Source organism: Cavia porcellus, unplaced genomic scaffold (genome assembly GCF_034190915.1).
Source record: "Cavia porcellus strain 051 isolate PalLab524CR breed Dunkin Hartley unplaced genomic scaffold, mCavPor4.1 scaffold_1, whole genome shotgun sequence".
In the NCBI taxonomy this organism is placed as follows: Eukaryota; Metazoa; Chordata; class Mammalia; order Rodentia; family Caviidae; genus Cavia; species Cavia porcellus.
The window spans coordinates 123,820,204-123,843,541 of record NW_026947484.1 but is presented as its reverse complement, the minus strand read 5'-3'; the positions used below and the strand labels follow the sequence as shown (position 1 = coordinate 123,843,541).

At 31.0% G+C, this 23,338-nt stretch overlaps 1 protein-coding gene across 5 annotated transcripts in view; it reads left to right on the top strand.

Moving 5' to 3' along the window:
* The window catches only part of Col11a1 (collagen type XI alpha 1 chain), a 201,995-nt gene that overhangs the window by 143,660 nt on the left and 34,997 nt on the right, over positions 1–23,338 (top strand). For all 5 annotated transcript variants that reach the window (XR_010049335.1, XM_063255044.1, XM_063255037.1 and 2 more), the window contains 12 exons: positions 3,332–3,439; positions 4,252–4,305; positions 6,969–7,022; positions 7,625–7,732; positions 11,048–11,101; positions 12,688–12,741; positions 14,069–14,122; positions 18,131–18,184; positions 18,874–18,981; positions 19,231–19,284; positions 20,009–20,062; positions 21,031–21,084. Coding sequence is in view for 4 of the 5 variants with exons in the window: in XM_063255044.1 (XP_063111114.1) it covers positions 3,332–3,439; positions 4,252–4,305; positions 6,969–7,022; positions 7,625–7,732; positions 11,048–11,101; positions 12,688–12,741; positions 14,069–14,122; positions 18,131–18,184; positions 18,874–18,981; positions 19,231–19,284; positions 20,009–20,062; positions 21,031–21,084 (810 nt within the window). In the remaining variant the exon portion in view is untranslated. The remainder of the gene's footprint in view (positions 1–3,331; positions 3,440–4,251; positions 4,306–6,968; positions 7,023–7,624; positions 7,733–11,047; positions 11,102–12,687; positions 12,742–14,068; positions 14,123–18,130; positions 18,185–18,873; positions 18,982–19,230; positions 19,285–20,008; positions 20,063–21,030; positions 21,085–23,338) is intronic.

Genomic DNA, 23,338 nt, shown 5'->3' with positions numbered 1-23,338 from the left:
TATATTGTTACTTCATAAAACTAACCACTAGCCATAGCATTATATTGTATTTTTAAGGATAATGATAAAAACTAATTCTAAAAGTGTTGAGAGTCATATAGAAGTCAAGCCCTTGGTCTACTTACCTACTCACTCATTTCTTGGAAGGGTGAAACTGGAAAACAAGAATCAATAATATATCTATTTATGGCTTAAACAACACTCCCAAATTATCAACCAAATTAGAAACTTTTGGAATTAAGACCAGAGAGGGAGCTAAAACTTCTTCCATCAGTCTGTATGGAAAAACATCTTTTGATAGTATGATTTTTAAGAAAAACTGCAGTGGGAAGGTACTCCACAGAGAGGTTACAGGTAGGAAGCTGTATTAATTATGTGTCTTTTAGGGGTTTGCTTGTAGGAAAAGAGGTAAAAGCTAGACTCAAATAATTGACTATAAACAAAGTAGGCCCTAGGAGTTAGGGATTTCAGGAAAAGTATGCTCCATATACTTAAGAGTAAAGTTAAGAACCAGTTTTTTAGATTACTACATTAGGCGGTGTTGAGGAAGAACAGAGCTTTGGATCCACTCTGGAAAACCATAATGTTTGTGCTTTGTGAAAAGATTCCATAATTAAAATAAAAGACATTATAAGAGAAAAGGAAATAGGTATATATCATATATGTATGTATCTATGTATGACCAGAGGCATGTCATTAAATAGACCAAGAAAGAAAATCTTTGTTTTGAGTATAAAACACAAAAAAATATTGAAAGGTGAAAAAGAGAGAGAGAGAGAGGCTGATTTGAACTACTGGACATTTATAACTGTAGAATAATTATACCTGGGTTCAAATACAATAGTAGACTAAAGCATAGAGTTGCTTCATGTGGATCTCCTGAGATAAACCAGGAAGCTAAAGAAAAATGGACAGTAGATGGAAGCCCTCAAGGTGTTGCCGTTTCATTATTAATATACTATGCATATATTTATGTACTGTACCGGAAGTATTAAAGGAATCAGTGAAAAGTGAGAAAGTTAAAGATTATGATTATTAACTTAAAGACAATTAAAATTGGCCTTGAACTCAGCTTTCTTTTTATTTAATTTATTATTTTAATTTATGAAATTAAATTTCTAAACATCAAAGCTCTGTTTCTTCATTTCCTCAAAGTAGATCATACTTGTGCTTTGTGAAAATTAGATGGAATTATAGTTCTAAGGCACTTTGCAGTTTTTAAGTAAACAGTCTTTATTATCTTTATCATCAATGTGTGAACCAGAGGTGTCAGAAAGAGTGAAACAATAACCTGAAAATAAAGATGTGAATGAACTTTAGAGCCGTGCATTTATGATAATATTTGAAGGTATGAAGATGGGTTAAGTATGAGACCAGGCCAAATAAAAGACAGGACATGAGGATGTGAAATTAGCTATCAGTTTTCTATGGGAATATTTTGTGTTTAATGTAAATGGAGAGGTCAAAGGGTAAAATTAAGATGACTGTCTAAAGAAATATGGATATTTCCCGTCATCATATAGGTTGTGATCCAAGAGATGCATAAGAGAGAAAGAGTTATGCATAGTAAAACTAAAGTTATAGATAGTAAAACTAAATTTAGAACACTGTACAACATTGAAAAGATATCAAAGGTATGTTCTATCTGATGACTGTGTTGTATTTTTAAAAATGAAAAAAATATGGACTGTAAGCAGTTAAGCAGACAACCAGTTTATCAGGAACCTGGCCAAGATCCCCAATCTTCCAAATGAGTTTAGGGTGAAAGCTTAAATTAGACAAGTGGTATGATTTTAGGGCTCCAGGAGGATAAGTTAACTTTATTTTATTGATACTTTATTTTATTGTCATTAATTAATTAATAAACTAAATGTTGTTCAGGTAGTAGCCAAATAATGGTAGCTCAAACTAAGCTGAATCGATGTGGAGAAAGATAGCAAATGATTGTAATAATTCATACCAGGAACGCTATTTTAGAATAAAGCGCCAGTGAGAGAGACTACATTCAAGAGTTAACCAGAGGGATAAGGAGTACTTGAATTTTAGAGCCCCTGACTGGCATGTACTACCGGTGAGTGGAGTCCCTTTTGTGCAAAAATAACCAAACAAATCAAGAGGTACTGAAAGTTCCAGCAGATGAAAGGTGATCAGCATAAAGGAGGAGATGGTGAGGATTCTGTAAGGAAATAGATAATGCAAAGGCAGGACCTAAATATGTGTAGATTTCCAACTGGTTTAACAATAGAAAATAAAATCACTGAATGGACTCAGAAATGATGTCTTATTCAAAATTAATAAAATTTGACTGAAGAAATAAATCATTTTAAACTCTGAACAGATGTTTTATACCAGCATCCCACAACCTGTTTGGCACCAGAGATTGGTTCTGTGAAAAGTAATTTTTCCAGAGCCCAGGAGTGGTGTAGAGCATGCAACCTAGATCCCTCCCATGTGCAGTTTACAGTGGCATTCCGACAAGGGTCTAATGCCACTCATCTGACAGGTGGAGGCAATCAGGTGGTAAAGCCTGGGATGAGAGCAGCTGTAAATACAAACGGAGTTTTGCTTGCCTGCTGCTTCTAATCTGCTCTGCAGCTTGGTTTCTAACAGGCCATAGACAGATCCCCTTATTGGGGACCTTGCTTTAAAAGATATAGAAGTCATCTTCACTATCAAGTCTGTATTACTAAAAATTGCATAATACAGGTAAATTTATTAACACAAAAATAATGGGTTTGGGAAAATAAAAAACAAAAGAATGCAGGAAAGGTAACCTTCTTGTTTTAAATCAGGAAAAGCAACAGCGAATTAAAATATCAAAATCCAAAATAATCCATAAAGCCTTTGTTAAAAATAGGGGAAGTGTTATATGTAGGGCATATTATAAAGTTGGACATATGATCATGTGCATTTTATGGTTTTCTGAGATTGTGTCCACTGCAGTGTGATTCAAGTGCTACTGAGGAGGAGAAAGTGGAGAGACTCAGCAAGATTCACAAAGAGCAGGCAGCCACTGTGCCAAGTTTTGCTTTGAAAGCATATATTGAAAGGAAAATTCACGACTAACTCCTAATAAATTTTGTGGGCCATAGTATAGAATCATAAATGATTAAAAAGACAGGGCTGTAAAACATGAAAGAGTGGAGATCTGTTCTGTTATCATTTACTAGTGGAATTTTTTTATGCCTTAGAATTAATAAATATTTTTTTTCTGTCAGTAGAGGCTTATGTTGCTATATATATAGTGGTATTTTTACTTAGAAATTGCATCAAACAGTTAGTTTTTTGGTTTCTTATAGTCAATTATTGACCTGTTGGATTTTCAATGCAGGGAGAGAAAGGACCCCAAGGCCCTGCAGGGAGAGATGGAGTTCAAGGTCCTGTGGGTCTCCCCGGGCCCGCTGGTCCTGCGGGCTCTCCTGGAGAGGATGGAGACAAGGTTTGTGCTCACTATTCATGTCTGTACAGTTTGTGAGAAAGCTGCATTTCCTTCCTAAGAATTTTATAATTAGCATCTCTACGATTTAATTTCCAGTGTAATTTTCTTTTCAAATTTTGTTACCTTCCCTGTACTCAGAAATTTTGTTTTATAAGTAGAAGATTATAGTTTGCCATATATTAAATAGAATGTAGATTAAAAAAGAAAAAATGGAATAAGAAAACAATGGTAACCAGATCATTTTTCCTGAAATATGTATAGCATAAAAATAATGTACATATTCAACCCTCGTGTCTTGGATATTGCACGTTAAGCCATACAGATAAGCTACAAACTCCCTTTTGTCAAATTATAGAAACAAAGCTTTTTATTCAGTATGTAGTTTTGCCAAATATTTGAATTATATATATTTTTAATATTATGAAATGCTAGAGAACTTTGTGAATCCGCAGTCTAGTATGTATCATGTTAATATTTGGAGAATTAGGAGAAGTGAAAAGTACTTTTTGTGTTACATGTAATTATTTGCCTGTAAATCAGTGTACTTGTATTATCAGTTTATAATAATGGTATTCTAGACAAAATGAATTATTTAAATTTCAGTATTCCACACAATTAATACAGTAAATTAAACTGAGTTGGTTTGTCTGTATATAAAGCAACACCAGAACATCAGGAGCAGAAAGCGACCAGCATTTTACACTTTAAACTGTGTTATCAAGCAGTAAGGTGTGATTACAGTAAATGATAAGGACAGTGGTGCAAAGGCTTATATAATATATGAACGATTAATTTAAATCTTTCAAATGCAGGGTGAAATTGGTGAACCAGGACAGAAAGGCAGCAAGGGTGACAAAGGAGAAAATGTGAGTTGATTACTATTTAGTAAGGCTTCATTTATTTATTTAACACAGTTTACTGTTTTCTATGAATAATTCCCATAATACTAGTTGGTTAACAAGCCAAATGTCAGAATGTTACTATTTTATTATCTTTTGTGATTGTACAATTCTGAACAATGTATAATTCTCTGAGTTTTTAAATTTATGTGGTTAAAGTCTGATATTTATAAGAGTAATATAAAGAAATAGCCTCTTTTTCCATATGATTATAAAGTATGCATATGTATATCAGAATTCATACAAGTGCTACATTCTCAGATTTAATCTTTTCTCATGTATGGTACTTATGTTGGACAAAAAATTATGAATCTATCAAAATATCTTGCTTCTCACTCAAATAGTGTATTTACTGTTGTCTCTAACAGTTTTTCTTTCACTCTTTCTGGTTTTAAATATTGTGCAAATAATATATTTAAATATATTATATGAAATACATTTGGTGAAGAAAGCTTCTGTACTTTACAATTTTTTTATTGTTTTATATTCTTTAAATAATATCTACAGTTATTTACTACTTAAGGTATTCTGATTTTTCTTCAAGTGTTCACATATTTTCTTTCCAGTAGAAATCCAAATTGGGAAAGTAATGTCCATTTGTACATTTTTCATTTCATACAGTAATTTATTTATGATTCCAAGCAGTTATTGCCAGCAAATCTCTCCAATTCTGTCGTCTTTCATCTCTAATTCTGACATTTTTATTTCTTCTTTAAAAGCTCTAATTAAATATGACTAGGTGAAAAATATTTAAGTCATCTGTTTTCATCCATTTTTGTTTTAAGACCCTCGATAGACCATGCATTTTTTTTTTTTTATCGGTATCAGGAATCAAACTCACGACTGCCTGCTTGCAAGGCAGGCGCTAATGCCACTGAGCTAAATCCCCAGCCCCTTGACCATGCATTTTTAAGACATCATAATGCTTTTTTTGTCCCTATGGTATTTTATACTCTGATTTACAATGAACAAATTTTAAATATTCTTATATTGATTTATTTAATATAACAACAAATACATTTAGTGAGTAACAGCTATATTTTCTCCAAAATAAATGTATACAGTACAAAAAGTAGCATATATTATTTGTGCCTGCCCTAATATAAGAAGCTATATTCTCAAATTGTTTCTCAGTCAAGGCTGTAATGACATGGTTTTAATTGAAGTCAAACTCACACAAATATATATTAGAAGGTGGAAGAGGGAACCAAAAAAAAAAAAAATCCCAGTTAAGTCTGGATATTTTTTTATTCCACATACAAATTTGATAAATGTTAATTTTTCTTAAAGATCAATTTTAAATCAGATTCTGATATCAAACAAGTGAACCTTCTGTGTTATTTCATTAAAATCTTTCAGAATGGAAAGCTGTAAGGCCCATAATTATACATCATTATACAAGATTTCAAATATTCTAATTTACCTTGAAAGTCTAAATTTTATCAGTGATTAAAAAATAGTCAGTTGTTTTCCTTTAGCTATAGTCTTGCTGTATTTTCTGTAATATACCTGCCAGATTCCCAAGTCTAAATAATAAGTTTTATGATCAATCTGTCTTCGAAGTAAAAATAGTATTTCATGTAAAATTATAGGTTCAGATTGCAATTTAAAATATAGCCTGTAGCCTACATGGCTTATATGATAGCCATTGAATTTCAGTATAGTGCAAAAGAACTTTATGTGTCTTTTCAAAATTTAGGCATGCAAATATCAGTATTGTATACAGTCAGTATTTAAGATAACTAAGAACGTTGTTTCTTCAAGAATATAATAATTTTGTGATGCCTTAGAGTACATATTGATGAAAATAATGTTTATTATGCATTAGCTATAAACATGATGGCCGCTAAGCCAACAGCAATTTGATCCACTGTTTCTTTTGTATAATAATTACAAATGGCTTTATGGAGTTTAAAAGACAAATGCTCCCTTTGTTTTTTTATAAGAACATCTTTGAGCTGACAGAAATGTGAAAGGTTTTCAGGAATCCTTGAACAACATTTTCACAATCGTTGCTTGAAAAAGTGTTCCTCCAAAGTCAGTATTGTAATAAAGAACATTAGTATTCAATGATTTTTTTTGTTTCTTTAGTGTCTGAATCTTTTATAACAGCCTGAGTTAAGTAAGAGAAAACTGTGTACGCAAGACTCATAATGACCCTTGAGATATTTGTTCAAAATAAACATTTGTTTATGTTTAATACAATACTAAATTGGCATGTGTGTGCCTGTAAACATTTAAAAATGCCATATATCTCACACTTTATCCATATGAAATCCTTAGAATCCCAATGTTCATAAAAAGTATTCCAAAAATATGTATGTAACTCATACCTGTCTCATGAAAGAAATCTCATGTTTTAAAATTTTTAAGATGTGAATCTTAAAAGATAAGCATACAATTCCATTTTAAGACCTTTACAACATTGAAAATGCTAGTGTTTTTTAATATCATCCTAAAATTGACTTCAATTATGAATATTTGAGTCTCCAATTATAAAATAAATTACAGTTGACCTCCTTAAATGAAAATGACTCTGAAATAAGTTTATAATCAGGCAAAGGTTTTTGTGTATATAGTTGAGATTTGCCTGTATTGTTTCAAAATTACTGATCTTTACCTCCCTGTAGGGTCCTCCTGGTCCCCCTGGTCTGCAAGGACCAGTTGGTGCCCCTGGAATTGCTGTAAGTAGTCTATTTTGTTCACCAGATCTAAATCCTCCTGACTGTGTTTATGGTTTGTCACATAACCAGTGGCATTTGAGTGGCAGTACCTTTTGCTCCTATGCTTGATGTTGAATTTCATTTAAATTATTGCAGCTAAACTAACTGATCCTGATAAGTAAAAACAATGGGATTTGGTTTGAAAATAGAGGATAATTAGTTGTAAGTACTCAGTGCGCAGTAAATTTTGAGCATTATTTTTCCCATTGATTTTTACCTCGTTTGGTATTCTTGATCACATCAGATTCAGCCATACTCTGGAAACAAAGAATGTTAGCAAAACAAGGAGTGGCATATAGGCAGCGAAAATGAAGATTTTTTTTTTTTTTTTTTTTTTTTTTTTAAATCAGTACTGGGGATTGACCTCTGGGCCGCCTGCTTGCAAGGCAGGTTCTTATGCCGCTGAGCTAAATCCCCAGCCCCGAAAATAGAGATTTTAATCTACATTTTGTTTGATTATTCCCAAGTAAATTAGCTTTTAGGGAATTAGAAAGGGCAACACACTTCAGTAGTATGTTGTGATGGTTTTGCAATGTGTGATAATATCCCCTACTCTTCTGTAGGGGGGCGATGGTGAGCCAGGTCCCAGAGGACAGCAGGGCATGTTTGGACAAAAAGGCGACGAGGGTGCAAGAGGTTTCCCTGGACCCCCTGGTCCTATAGGTCTTCAGGTAATGTATTCTCTGTACTGTTTATGCTGTTGTTTCTCTCTCATCTTAAGTTTTATTGGTGGAGGTAAAATAAATCATTTTGCTTTTCTATATAAGAACTTTGAAACAATTTTTAATCATAATGCATATTTTATTTACATGTATATCTGCACTTCAATATTTTAAATCACCTATTACGAATTTTTCTGAAGATGTCAGGCTGGTTCCTGCATTTAGGTTATATTTATCACCACTTTAAGTATTACATGTCCTTTCTTCATTCCCATTTTGTTTAGAAAATGAACTACAGTATTACAGATCAATAACTAAAGTTATCATATCAGAATAGTTGTTTAGTATGTCTCAGAGCAGGAAATATTAGTACTTCAGAGGACTGTCAAACTTTAAAAGCATTTGGAGAAGTAAAAAACTGCTAATAGCAATTGACAACAGCAAATAATTAACAACAGGGAAATTAAAAGTTTACTAGTAGAAGATTAGGTAAGGTAACTTATTTCAAAATTATAATTTGTACTTTGTAAAGCATTTTTATGAAACAAAATAGGAAAGTATAAAATACTGCAAGCTGAGACATTTTTATTCAGTTACATCTTATAATGGGACTTAGGCAAAATACTGCATAGCATTCCTGCTCTGTTCCACATATTACTTGATACTTGCTGAGTCCTACAAATCTGGAAACAAAGTGCTTTCTTCTGCTGATTTTTTACTCTACACGTGATTATTCTATATACACATAATGATCGTTTGAAACATTATAAAGCTTTGTTAAATACCATTTAGGTATCATACAGATATTATTTATGCCACATTAGGGACTTTAGAGAGGTAAATTATCTAGTTCAATGTGCCTGAGCGTTTGTGAAGATGTAAAAAGTATATAAATATGAAATTGTTATAATTGTCTTTATTTTCATAGATAAAATTAGAAAATATTGGGTTTTGATATCAAGTATAATGTATCTATAGTAGTTAATTTTAAATGCAATATAATAAATTATATTGTAATTGTGGATAGAACTCATGACCTGGTGCTTGCCAGGCAGGCACTTATGCTGCTGAGCTAAACCCCTGGCCCTGTCGAAATATTTTTTATACTTAGACAGTGGAAAAAGTCCTTATGTGCATATTTGTTATGTTTACCCCTTTATAGTTATTAAATAATTATAAATAAGCAGTCGTGAGTAATACTTAACTATCTAAATGAGAAGTACATTTGAAAACTATAAGGCACTGAAATTAGATAACATAAATATGGCATTATACAATTTTGTGGTTTCTTATTTACTTAATCATTATAAGCACGTTGAAATTATAACTTAGGATCTTAGTATTTATAGTTAAAATAAGATGCTTTATATAGGTACAAAAGAGTCAATAAAATTTATTTTCACAAAGAAATCTATTCTTTGATAAGACTGTCTCAAGAAATCAAGTCATTTAAAAATTAATTCTATTTTCCAGAACTACCACTTTAAATTAGGAAATCTGCAAAGGTGCTAATGCAATTAACCTGTTCACAAGTGAGACCTGTAACTTTCAACTGAGTCCTCATGACAGATACTAGCAGTTACATATATTAAATAATATTGACCCAATATTTGTATTAAATGACTTTGTATTCAGCGTGTTTACTATTTATCTGCATATGAAGGTGGATGTGTATGAGAGTTCCTGACCTAAGTTCATCTTTCGATGTTATCAATAGAGTAGAAAATGATTTTAAGTTCACTGATCCTATAATAAGATTTCTCCATGTATTAATCATTTCCTAGTAAAAATTTAGGACATGTTAAAATTGATTAACAGTGGACTACTGTTAAGCACACTTATTTACCTATCCCAAGAGATTTTGATTCATTATGTCTCTATTACTTTTTACAATAAGTACATTCCATTTTTATAAACTCAAACTATGATCAAAATAAATTTTTAAAAGTTTTGTTAGCAATTTCCTGTTAAACTGGTAGAAGTAAAATACACACACACACACGCACACACACACACACACACACACACACACACACATACACACAACAATGCCTATACAAGACAAAACAAAAACCTATAAACCAACATTAACCTATCTTTCAAATGGGGGTTCTAAATCAAACTCGCTGTGTACTAACATATGTTGAAAATTAAAGTAAAAAAAAAAGTGACAGTTATGGTATATGATATTTGGCCAAGTTTTATAATTCATTTGCAATGCCTCTAATTTAAGTAAATTATCTTAAAATGAAATATTTTTGAAATCTGTGATATAATATAAACTCCTCTTTTATATTTAAGTATTTAATTCCTATGCTTCATAAATGAAACAGAGACTGAGGTTGAGGACCGAGGAAACAAAAGCTTCAGTATTCACTTTCTAGTAATATTTGGGCAGACTAAGATGTAGAAAACATTTTTTGGGTAGTTCTTTCTAAAAGCTTCATCTGCATTTCTAGAAGTGACTCTGAGAGGATGAAAACAGATTGAAAAGTGCAAATAGTCATCTTTCTCCTTAAACATCTTACTGGTATTTGAGAAAAATGAAAAAAATATTCTGGTGTATACTGTCCATTATGAAGCAGCAATTAAAGTTTTCTCATGAAAACAACTATACTGTACAATTAAAGCATTGTAAATATATTCAATAAAATGACCTTCTAACTTAAAATTATGTGGAATTAGTAGATCATAAAAATATTTTTGTGGGTTATTACCTGCATTTAAAAATGAAATAGAAAAAATAAAATAAAAATGAACTAGAGCAAGGCAAGATAAAATAGAATAAAAATCTTGAAAGTCATCTTTGCAAAAAAGCAGGTAATGCCATTTGAAATTCATATTTCAACTACTTTGCACATGTATGTGTAAGGGTAATGTAAATTATATTTATTATTGGTGGTCATAATCACATAATTCCTGGCCACTGCAGAGCAGCAACGGAGAGTCAATAATTTTACTAAAATATCAACAGATAAAGAGATCTTAAAGATTGTTTATATTTTCGTTTCTTAATACATCTGAAATTCTGTAGTATGAATATTCAATGACAAGAATAATAAATGTTATTGTAAAATACCAAGATCAAATATGTATTTAATTATTATAACAAAAACAAATGACTCAATATTGTACCAAACATAAATTTTACTTATGGATATGGGTGTAAGATTTTATTACATGTATCTAACACTTACAATAAAGGTATTTTAGCAAATGCAAGTCTCCAAATCATGTTTGTATTTAACATTTTCATTAGAAATGCACCAAACATATGGATTTAAATATGTAAATAGCTTTTATTTTTCTGCTCTGTTGTTTTAGGGTTTGCCAGGCCCACCTGGTGAAAAAGGAGAAAATGGAGATGTTGGCCCGATGGTAAGCTGATGGGTACTGTGCATTGACACATCTCTCGTACCTTAGCATTTACCAACGTGATCAGTGTAGTCCTAAGCTTATGATTCTTCCCATACTGACCTGTTACCTTTTTGTGCCATTCAGTCACCATCTGCAAATCATTAAATGGTCTATTAACTTTTCAAATGTCTATTCTTTCTTTTGTTTCCTTCAACATCATATAAACACATCTGATATTCATTGATTCATGTCACTTTTTTATCATCTTGCATATATTATTCAAGTGTGTGTGAACATCAGTATGTATATACTTCTTAGTTTTTAACTTTGAATTTTGAAGTGGAGCAAGAAAATTATATGTTATATTCTCACAGGATTTCTATAAGTGGCAATTATTATAGAGAATAAAATATTTATCTGGCAACAAAATATAAATTTAACAAGGAATTCTATTGTGCTAAAATGCTATGAGTTGAATTTATTTGTATTAAACATTTCTTCTTTGAGTTCACATAAAGTTTAAAATATACTTACTTGCTCATTAAACATTAATCTATGTATGATAATATGTAGATAATATTATAAAGTAATGGAAATCTATCGTGAAATGTAGTGATCAGATTTCTTAATTGCTTTTTTTTCTCCATTGTCCCAAAGTTATAATTCCCTTTGGGATTTTCACACTTTTGTATTATATTTTGTTGTCTTTAAGAACACCACCTATATTATACTCTGAAATAAATCTCATATTTAATAAACTTAATTGTAAAGAATGTGTAAGTATTTTGATTCAAATAATTGATGAATACTGTGGCTGGGGATTTAGCTCAGTGTCATAAGTGCCTGCCTTGCAAGCACATGGTCGTGATTCGATTCCTGGTGCCGATTTAAAAAAATAAAAAATATTGATGAATACTTCCAAGCAGCTTCAGGTACTAGCCTATTCCTTTCTTGATGTAATTCCTCTGGTTCTATGAATCATTTATATATTTCACTGATATATTCTATATGATAATAAGTAAAACTAGAAAAGCTTTTCAAGCTTGGCATCAAAACAAATTGAAACTTTTTAAAATTACTAATGTACTAGTAATCAGTACAGACTATTTAAATCCTTGAGATAAGGAGTTGTAGCCATCAGTAGTTTATAAAATGTACTTGAGGTAATTGATAATCGTAATGTTCACCCAGGGAAAAGAAACTTTGTTTTGGGAATACAAATAAATAGCTACTCCCATTTCCAGAATGTAGAAGTGAAGAATTTACACACACACACACACACACACACACACACACAAATTACAAGTAAATACAACACATTATGTTTCTACTGAATTAATTAATTCTATATCTTTTGAAGTACCATTTCTATTTCCTACTTCAGGTTCTCTTTCTATTATATTACAAAATATTTCTAATTGTTTTGTGAATGCCTTATCCTAAACAGCAGTCTTGTCAAGCTATTTTTTTCCTAAAGTACTAATTTCCTCATAGCTTTATGAAAAAGTAGCATGTAATAAAATGATGTTTTAGTTTTCTTAAAAAGACAAATGCCAGAAATGCATTTAAGTTTTACCCTTGTAAACTTTATTATTTATGTTTTGTAGGGTCCACCTGGTCCTCCTGGTCCAAGAGGCCCTCAAGGTCCCAGTGGAGCTGATGTAAGATGTGAAATATATGCTAATTACTTCAAAGTTAAAATTTAAATATTGGTGTTATTTCATAGCTTGTTTTCTAAGATATAATGGAGATAATTACATTTTTTCATGCTGTAAGTGAGGAAACTGGAGGATTATCTATTCATTCTCCTTAATTATAAAAGAAATAGACTTTGTAGTAAACAAATCACTACAAATGTAAAATAGACATACTTTTCATATTCTAATATGTTTATTGGTGAGTGAGTAATATTACTTGTGGTTTTATATTCTGATAAACCAGATCGTTCTGATAACTAGATTAATCATACATATGATAATTTTTCAATAAGCAATCAGATTCTTTGAAACTTAAGCTTCTTCCCTCAAAATGACCAATGACATGGTCTGTAGTTGGTTGTGTGCTGGTTAGATCGATTCTCTAAATACTCTTTATATGTATATATGTACAAGCTGTTTCTTACAAACTATCTTTTGTATTTTTAGAATATAAAATGTTTAGGAGCAATATATGAATAAGTATAACTTTCACCATGAAAAATGTTTCATCTCAGGGGGCTGGGGATTTGGCTCAGCGGTATAAGCGCCTGCCTTGCAAGCAGGCAGTCGTGAGTTCAATCTCTGGTACCGATAAAAACGAAAAAGACAAAAAAAAAAACATTTCATCTCAGTTGTATTAAAAAGAGTATTTTCAAAGGCTGAAAATTGACCCAATTACAGCATTTGGAAAAATTTTGTCATATTTATCTTATTGTTATGATTAATGTTTTTATAAGCTTTGAGGATCTTCTGACTTTGTATTTTGGTGATGAAAATGTGTGCACTGTCTTCATTCTCATGTATATGCTTCTAATTCTAGCAGTCCAGACTGAATAGTCTACAAGGTGTTGACCTAAGAAAGCTTTAGATTTTTAGTTGTCATTAATTAATTTAAGGCAAATGCAATTTTTATAAGGGTATGGTTTTTCATTTTGGTCATGCAATTCTTTACTAGAGTCGTAATTTTGATTCACTATAAAATCATCTTGTAAAAGTACCTGACTATTCCACTCCCAGAGAGATTGAAGTCACTATCCAAGAATTAAAAGGCTGGAAGAAAACTAGAAAGTTTTCTCCTATATGTTTAAATTCTGATGTTTGAAAGTTAGTGTGATATAATAAATTATTTTCATAAATGCATTCGATGACACCATAAAAGTAATTACTTTATCACAATCCTCCAGTTATTCAGAATATTCTTGTATATATTCTGCCTCTTTTAGAAAACATTCATTAATTTTCTATTTTGTCCCAGAATAAAGAAAACTGTATTACTTTTTCTGAATTTTAGGGACCACAAGGACCTCCAGGATCCGTTGGCTCAGTTGGTGGTGTTGGAGAAAAGGTAAGGAAATTAGTGATATGAAATTTGAAATAATACTAATTAATGTCTTCTGACAATGCTTCTAATATTTTAAATGCTTGTAGTATTAGCATTTCCTAAGTTCTTTTTTCATTTAGTTATGTGACTCTCCTCTCATTTAGTAGTTACGCAAATTAAAGTTAAAATGATATTTAAGGTATCATACTGTTGATTGCAAGACATTGAAATGAATGATGTGCATAAATTACTTCCTTTAATAGCTGCATGATAGGATATCATCATAATCCACTTTTGTAAACTGGAAAAGTGGAAGCTTAAAAATTTCAGTAAAGAGGTGCATTCCCCTAATCTTAGCTACACAACATCTAAGGCAGAAGAATCATAATTCTTGGGAAAGACCTATCTTTAAAAAAATAAATCATTAGAAGGACTGAGGCTGTAGTTCAGTGATAGAGTGCCCTGGGTTTCAATCCTCCCAAAACTTAAAAAAAAAAAAAAAAAAAAAAACGTAGTAATTTCATCAAAGATTTTTGTTAGAAGGTGACCACACCAGAATCTACTACAATCATCAATGTGAGATGAAAGTAAAATATCAAAAGTACTGAAAATGGAAGATTGTTTGTTACAACTAATATAAACAGGAAATAGACTTCACAAAGAATTAAGCATTGATCTTTTCATACAGTGGGTTATACTTTCATTGCTAATACTATATCTTTGACTTACCTTTGACGTTTCTCAAAATAGTTGGCTTATGACATATCTCTGTTCAAAGGAACTTTTCTGGTGAACATTTCATCCAAACATGGCTCATTGTTTTATGCAAATGTCAAAATCAGTTATTTCTTATTTCTCCATTTCTATTCACTTACTAATAGAAATTGAAAAAAAAATGAGTGTTTGATTTAACAAATAATTTACTAATTTTGAAGAAAGAACTCAATTTCATACCATAAAATATTATTCAGTGAAGATAAAGTAAGTTTTCTGAATTTATTAAAAAATATTAGTGGTATAAATTTATCCCATACTTTAAAAGTGATTCCATTTCTTGACCTCAAGCATTTTATGTGTATTTTAACTTGTATTCAAATTCATTTATTTTATTTAAAATTTAATCCCTCCCAAAATGAACTGTAATGAAATTAAAATGTATTCTTTTAACATTTACTTTTTGAGCGCTCATATTTTTATATTTATATTAACATATCTATATGTTTAACTATCAAAATACTTCATTACTAAACTGAATTTCTTTCTTTCTTTCTTCTTGGCTTTTTTTTTTTTTTCATTTTTCTTTTTCTTTCTTGTAGGACTAAGGAACAAACCCAAATCCTTTGCTACATCCCACTGTCTCCAGCCCTTTAATATTTATTTTTATACAGAGTATTAGTTTCCTAAATTGCCCAGCTTGGGCTAAAACTTGAAATCTTTTTTTTGTTTGTTTGTTTCAGTGTTCCAGAGTGCTGAACACAGCAGATGTATGCCACCATGTTCAGCGAAATAAAAAAAAAAAAAAAAAAAAATTTTAAAATACCAAATTTTTAATACAAAAAGTTATTTTACTCTTTTTGATATTCTTTAATTGCAAGTTTTGTGTTTAAACTGACCTGGTATTTAGATTGGTTTTGAAGAAAGTGTTTGTCATTGAATTCATTTATCCTAGAAAGAAGAACGTGAGACAGCACTGGCCTCTGAGGGTACCACCGTAGTGTTAAATGATAACATGGTATCCCCCTTACACGTTCTCCTCTTCTTTTCGCCTCATCTCTTTTGTCTCTAATGATGTCTAGAAATGTCTAGAATGCCTAGAAAGCTGTGAGAAGCCTTCTTTTTTGTTGCCTGTTCAGCTTCTCTTAATTGTGCCTAAAAATTTAGAATGCAGAAGGAATACTTTTAAGCACTTCTTTGCTTCTTTCCTGTTTATTCTGAAAAATTCTTGAAGATACACTCTGGTGCCAGATGTCTGTTTTGAGGAAGTCTCATATTGTTTCCATTTGATTTAAAGCCTCTGGAGTGATACCTTACCAATTTTGGGTCTTATGAGGATGATTTGATTAGGTTGATAATTTAACTTTTTCCCTTTCAATATGCTCATTTTTAACTTAGTTAAATGATATAACACAAAGTTTTCATTTTTCTTACCTATTTAGTGAAGAGCAGAATAAAAATATAATTCTAATGTTCTTTTTTTAACATCTAGGGTAATATAATTTGCTGTAGGTTATAGAATTCTGATATCAACTTGGAATCGAGCTAAATTTTAGAAAATTCATTTTTTTATTACCTATAGATTTATTTTCTGTTTTGGAAAATTTACTCCCATTTACTAACACAAAAAGTAGAAGAAGTTAATATCCTTAGTCATGTTTCATTTTGGGTAAATACATTTAACTTATTTTCACTTAATGAATATTTGCTATAATTATGTTAACTTTAAAAATTTTCTCAAAACAAGTAAACATTAAAAGACAGTTCCTTAATGTTTAATACATTTTTATAATTCTCAGTATACAGAGTAACTTCATTTTTATTCCAAAGAAAGTTTTATGGAAAAAAGCATGTTATAGAGTAGAATAAAATGGTTCTATGATAAGTAAAGATAAATTCATGATCTGCTATTTCCTTCATATATTTTATATAATTTTTTAGCAATTACTGTTATAAAATGAGAATTAAATAGCTGCTGATATTAGAATTATAGTTTTAATTTATAAAATGTATTCTGGCATTGTTTCATTTACTTTTAATTTTGTCTCACAAGTTAGAAAATAATAACTTTTTTCAATAATTACTATTTATATTGCTCAGACTTCATTGCAATATAAAGATATTTTTACCATGTATCTTTGGACAGTTTAATAGATTGTTCTTAAATAGAGATTTTGTAGTAAAAACATTCTTTAAATGTTTCCCCATTTAAAAAATAAAAAAAAATGTTCAGAATCTGTGTTAGTTTAAGTTGATAGTTGATAAGGGTTAAGAAGGACGAGAAAATCGCATAAAGCCTCAGCAAAAACAATGTAGTTCTTTTTTCTCTAGTTTCAATTTCATGCAGTATTACCCTGGTTAATGTGGTACATAAAAAAATATTTTAACATTCTCAAATCCCCAGTATACTAAAGATTGTATGTGGTCTATCTATAAAATATGTAAAATGGACATGTTAGAGTTGATTTGAATGACAAATTACTTGTTCAGTTTCAAAAATATAAATCACAGTTCAAGAAACACTACTTATATATCATTCTATCATCCTAAGATAGCTGAATGATTTGTTTCTTTATAAGTAATTTAAATACAGTATCGTCAGGTATTATATTCATTTTAATGGTCTCTTGAATATATTGTTATAATGTTATACATTTCTAAGTATGAAAAATTGGCTAGACTTTAATAACTAAAAGCTTCTAGTCTAGATTAGTTTGTTAAAGAATAATCATCACCCTTTAAGAAAGAAATCATCAATACTATCAAGTATAACATGTATGCACAAAAATGGAGAAATTATTAGTATCTCAATGCCTTTCATATTTCAAAATTACAATCTTTTGCTTTAAGTTCTTTAGCTCTCTGCTAGACGTGTTCTATAATATTATCAACATATTTATTTCCTGATACTTTAAAGAGCAGATGGATTCATATTTCAGTAAAATAATTTAAATATTTAATCAATAAACTTGTTTTTAATGTGAATATTAATGTTATAATATGAATATTCCATATTTTGTCAGGAAACATGCAGTTGTCTATTACAGTGGTTTGGTGGTAACCTGCATTAGTGTGTTGGCTGCTACTTAGGAGCACTGCAGCATGTAGTGTATCTGATTCTCACTTCCCACCTAATTATTACAAATATAAAATCAGTAATACAAAAGGCTCCTTTCCTTTAATGTTGTTTTGATGCCTTGTAAAAAAAAATAATAATTTATGGGCAGCCTAAAATTCTGTGGTCATAACTGAAGGTATTTCTACAAATGCAAAACACTTCTGTGTTTTAACCCTCATTTGATTTTTTATTCTTTTTAGGGTGAACCTGGAGAAGCAGGGAACCCTGGGCCCCCTGGTGAAGCAGGCACAGGTGTAAGTGCTGTCTTATTGTCCATATAGGATGTAGTTTTAGTAGTTTCTTTTAAAGCATTTTAAACATATAACTGAATTCCTAGCTATGATCTGCTTTGTCACTCTCACTCTCCAACCCACTAAAGTAATAACATTCCATACCTTTACATATTTAGATTCACACACAGTTTTTAAAAAATATGTTTGAGGGGCTGGGGATTTAGCTTAGCGGCATAAGCACCTGCCTTGCAAGCAGGCGGTCATGAGTTCGATCCCCGGTACAGATAAAAATGAAAAAGACAAAAAAAAATATGTTTGCATAATTGAAACCATTAAAACTATAAGCTCTTCACTGACTTTGATAAATTTTGCATAAAGAAACAACCTTTGCTGCATCTAATAAGTATTTATGAATTGTGCTAGATTTGCAATTGTCTATCACAGAAATGTTTAAATCAGATATGAACTTATGTTTCCCCACTAACCCTGGCCCAGGAAACATTTGGCAATGTCTAATGATATTCTAGATGATTAAAGATGGAGAAGTGCTGGCAGGTTTTAAAGGCAGTTGTTTTTTGATATTAGGTGTTTTACAATGTTAGGTTAGGTGTTTCACAATGCACAAGACAGTCACAGCAACAAATTGTGTGGTCCAGTGTGCTAAGGTTAAAATTTAATGCTAGTAAGTAACCTTGTTTTTCCTCTTATAGGGTCCCAAAGGAGAAAGAGGAGAGAAAGGAGAAGCTGGTTCACCAGGTGCTGCTGGACCTCCTGGTGCAAAGGGGCCACCGGGTGACGATGGCCCCAAGGGTAACCCGGTAAGTGACTTTGGCAAAATTCATTTTAGACCTTTTCATAGGAAGGTAGAAATCTTGATATTCTAGAGCATAATTAGTGCAGCTGAATTTTCAACATTTTGTATATTCAAAAGCATTTTAATTTATTTTATTTTTAAGAAATTATCTTGCAGAAAAGTATTCTTACCAGCCTTTGCCTTAACTTAAATTTCAAAATATTATAACATTATAAAAATTTATTTTTATTTTCCTTTTAAAACATCATTTCAGGGTCCTGTTGGTTTTCCTGGAGATCCTGGTCCTCCTGGGGAACCTGGCCCTGCGGTAGGTATTACAGAAAAATAAAGGAATGGTTTGGTGGGGGCAATATTTATAATGAGTAAAGAAAATTCTTCAAGGGCCAAGGATATATAGTTCAGTTGCAGAAAAGCTTGCCTGACAAGTGCAAGGTCCTGGGTTCAATTCCGAGTACAAAAAAAAAAAAAAAAAGAAAAACCTCCAAGAAACAGAACAAAAACAGATAATAATAATCACACCAAAAGGAAACAGAATAAAAACAGATAATAATAATCACACCAAAAAATATATGTAGTTGGAAACTATTAGTTCTTATTGCATGAACATGTTCTTCATTTGGATTAGTTTTCCATACTTCAAGTTGTACAAATTATTAAAGGGAGCATTACTATTTTAAAGTTACAGGATTCTTACTTTTCTTTTTGTCATTTATACAATACACATACTATCTCAAACCACACTGTATTTATTCATGGTGTAAGGATGCACTGGCCTTGCATGCTAATTACTGATTTTCCCTTCACTCATGTAAAATACACAGTAGGTTTTCAATTTGATTTAGTAGCAGTGTCACAAATCTTTATGGAAAGAGTGAAAAGCACCACAATTCTTTAAAAATAGCATACTAATTTTATTCCTTGATCTGGTAAGTTTATCTCAACACACTAGAATTGTCTATTGAAGCTTTTTTTTACCCTGATAAAAATGAAATGGAGAAATATCTAAGTTCATTTTCTATTGCTGATTATAGGGTCAGGATGGTGTCAGTGGTGACAAGGGTGAAGACGGAGATCCTGGACAACCGGTAAGCAAGCACAGTGATTGTTTTTAATTTTCAGTGATTTCAAGTTACTTTAATAGAAATAATTGCAAATCAACCTTTCAAAAGCACAGCTGAGTTTGTCAACATTTTCCTTAAAAAATACATTTGAATTCCAATCTCAAGTCAATATACCTGGAGTATTTCTTGATGTGAATTCAGAAATAGTGTATAATCCAAGTCTTCCTAATGAAAAATTGTAGCTACATCCTACTAATAATATTAACATACAATGTCATTTGTGTCACATAGAAAATTATTTTTAAAATACACACAAAAGGGAAAGAAAGTAAATTGATTTGGTTGTTTTTCATTAGTAAATTGTTTAAGCTATGAACCTGGAAGAACATAGCACAGTATAGTATAAACCTTTCTTTTCCTTCAGTTGATTCTTTGACGATGGGTTGTTCAAGAAAGTAATAAGGGAGAAGCTAACCTGCCCAGACAACTACATATACAACACAATTCTATGTTTAGACCTGTATGCGCTGAATATTTGCTCTCAGAGATGTAGGTTTAATTTCTGCAAATAATACTTAGAGATCATACCCTAGAATTTTGTGTACAGTGTGGCAGAATAATTACAGTAATTACAAGAAGGGATTTAAAGGTAATAGTTTTATAGTTTCACAAATTTATATGAATTGGAAAAGTTATTAATTGTTTGGTTCTCTTAATTAGTGTAGATAGTGGATGTTTCCCGGAACAAATTAGCAATTTTTAAAAGGACAGAGTTTTACATAGTAGAAATATCAGTTACTATTCAGCTGTGAAAAAATTTAACATACGAATTACAGCTCAATGTAGTGAGGAGGAAGTTTAGGTGTCTGAATTTTATCAAGAAAGATAAATGTGTGTAAATGAGGAAAGAAGTCTCAGTTCAGATACTGAGGAATTTTGTGGTACATACAGTGACATCCAATTTCTTAAAAGATTTTCCTCACATTTTATAGGGTCCTCCTGGTCCATCTGGTGAGGCTGGCCCACCAGGTCCTCCTGGAAAAAGAGTAAGTTTAATCCTTGACTTAAAATATCTCCTCCTTATTTATGTTACGTAAGTAAGGTGGAGATAGCAAGTGCTGAAGATACTGAGAAATGTTGTAAAGTACTTTCTTGTTCTTTTCTTAATTAGTGTATAATTATAATACAGAATTAGGAGATTCGTTTTGATAAATCACGACATGTATACACCATGTTGCGATTATTTTCATTGCCCTTACCCCCTCTCCTTTTTGCAGCTGATATTCTTTTCATCTCTAAAATTCTACACTGTGTTTTCCTAAATATATCAAAATACTCCAAAAATATAACCTTTAACCACATAAATGTCACAATAAAAATGTGAAAAGCAACTTACTTAGAGATCTCTTATTTACCTGTCTTCTGTACACATATTGCAGACTCTTACAAGAAAGTTTAAGGGTCACCTGAATGTGAATTTAGTATGTGGAGATGAGATGTCAAAAGTCCACTTTTAGCTAAAAACTTTGCAAAACCAAGAATGTAAAATCAATGAAATTAATTTAGGAATCATTATATTATATTTCTTTGCATTGTAAGACTTTTCTGATTTAGAAAGAAGATTTTAAAGAAACAGAATCTGTGTGAAGGACAACACCAGTATAAATAGGCATATTGAAAACCTTAACAGCTGTGAAACCTGAAAGATTTTTTAAAAATTTAATTTAGTATTTAAATTTTATATTTCAGTTAACATATAATTAAATATATGTTGCAGTATGATAGTCAATAAACAGACACAATATGCCCAGATCAGATCAGAATAACTGGCATTCCCCTCTCCTTATTCATTTTGTTTGGAAATTTGGAGCTGTTCTCTTCTAAATATTAATATAGAAGAGGCTCTTCTCAAGTATAATCATTCCACTGTGCTGTGCAACCCTAGAACTTAGCCCTTCAGTCTAACTGTATTTGGTGTCTGTTATCCAACCTCACTATATCCTCCCTCCCATTTCTCCTTTTGAACTCCACTATTCTTTGTTTAACCTGGCTTTTACAGATTCTAAATGCAAGAGAAAGCTTGTGACTTTTTTTCTGTCTTATTTCACTTAAGATAGTACTCTCCAGTTCAAAACATCTATTTCCTACATAATTTTGTATTTCCTTATGCCTGAATAACATGTTGCATTGTATTCTATTTTCTTTATGTATTACTATGTCTGAGTAAATACATTGATTTCCTATCTTTGCGATTGTGAATAGTGATGTAGTAAACCTTGAGGGCAGCTATTTCTTTAGAATATTGGTTTCATTTCTCTTAGTTTTATAAGCAGAAAGGAGACAGCAGGTTCATGTAGTAGGTTGATTTAGTTTTGTGAGAAATTTCCTTTATGGCTATATTAATTTACATTCCCACCCACAGTGTGTATTATTTTTTCCCACATCCTCACAGCATGTGTTATATATTGTCATTTTGATTTTAGCCATTCTAACAGGGATGAAATGCTACCCTATTGTGGTCTTGACTTAAATGTCCCTGTTAGCTATGACCCTAAACATTTTTCATGTATTGGCCAATTGCATTTTGGGGTTATTTTTGCACAGAGTGAGAGATAGAAGTCAAATGTCAAGTCTTCTGCATGTATATATCAAACTTTTCCAACACAATTTATTAAAGAGCTTGTCCTTTTTTGAATTTCTTTTTTCTTTTTTTTTTTTTTTTTTTTTTTGGTTTGTTTTGTTTTGGTGCCTTTATTGCCAATGCCAAGTGTATGGTTTTATTTCTGGTATCCCTTTTCTGCTCCATTGATCTGAGTGTCAGTTTTTATGCTAATCACATACTGTTTTGGATATTATGACTCTGTAGTATGTCCTGAAATCAGGTAATGTGACACCTCCAGATTTATATTTCTTTTGTTCAGATTGCTTTATTTGATATCTTCTCTACTTCCATATGAATATGATTTTTTTTCTAGTTTTATGAAGAATTTCATTGCTATTTTGATGATGATTGAATTACATTTTCAACTTACTTTATTTACTGTAGATATTATAACAATATTACATTTTCCAAAGATGAATATTGAAGGCTATTTCATCTTTTTAGTGTCTTTTGTTGTCAGTGTTTTGTAATTTTCACTGTAGCAGTCTGAGCTAATATTTCGTAGGTGTCTTTCATTCCCTTTGTTCAGTTTGTTCCAAGATATTGGGTTATCTCAAAATTATTTTGAGATTATTTTCATAATTTCACTCACAACAAGTTCATTATCTGTGTTTAAAAATAGTACTGCTATTTGAATG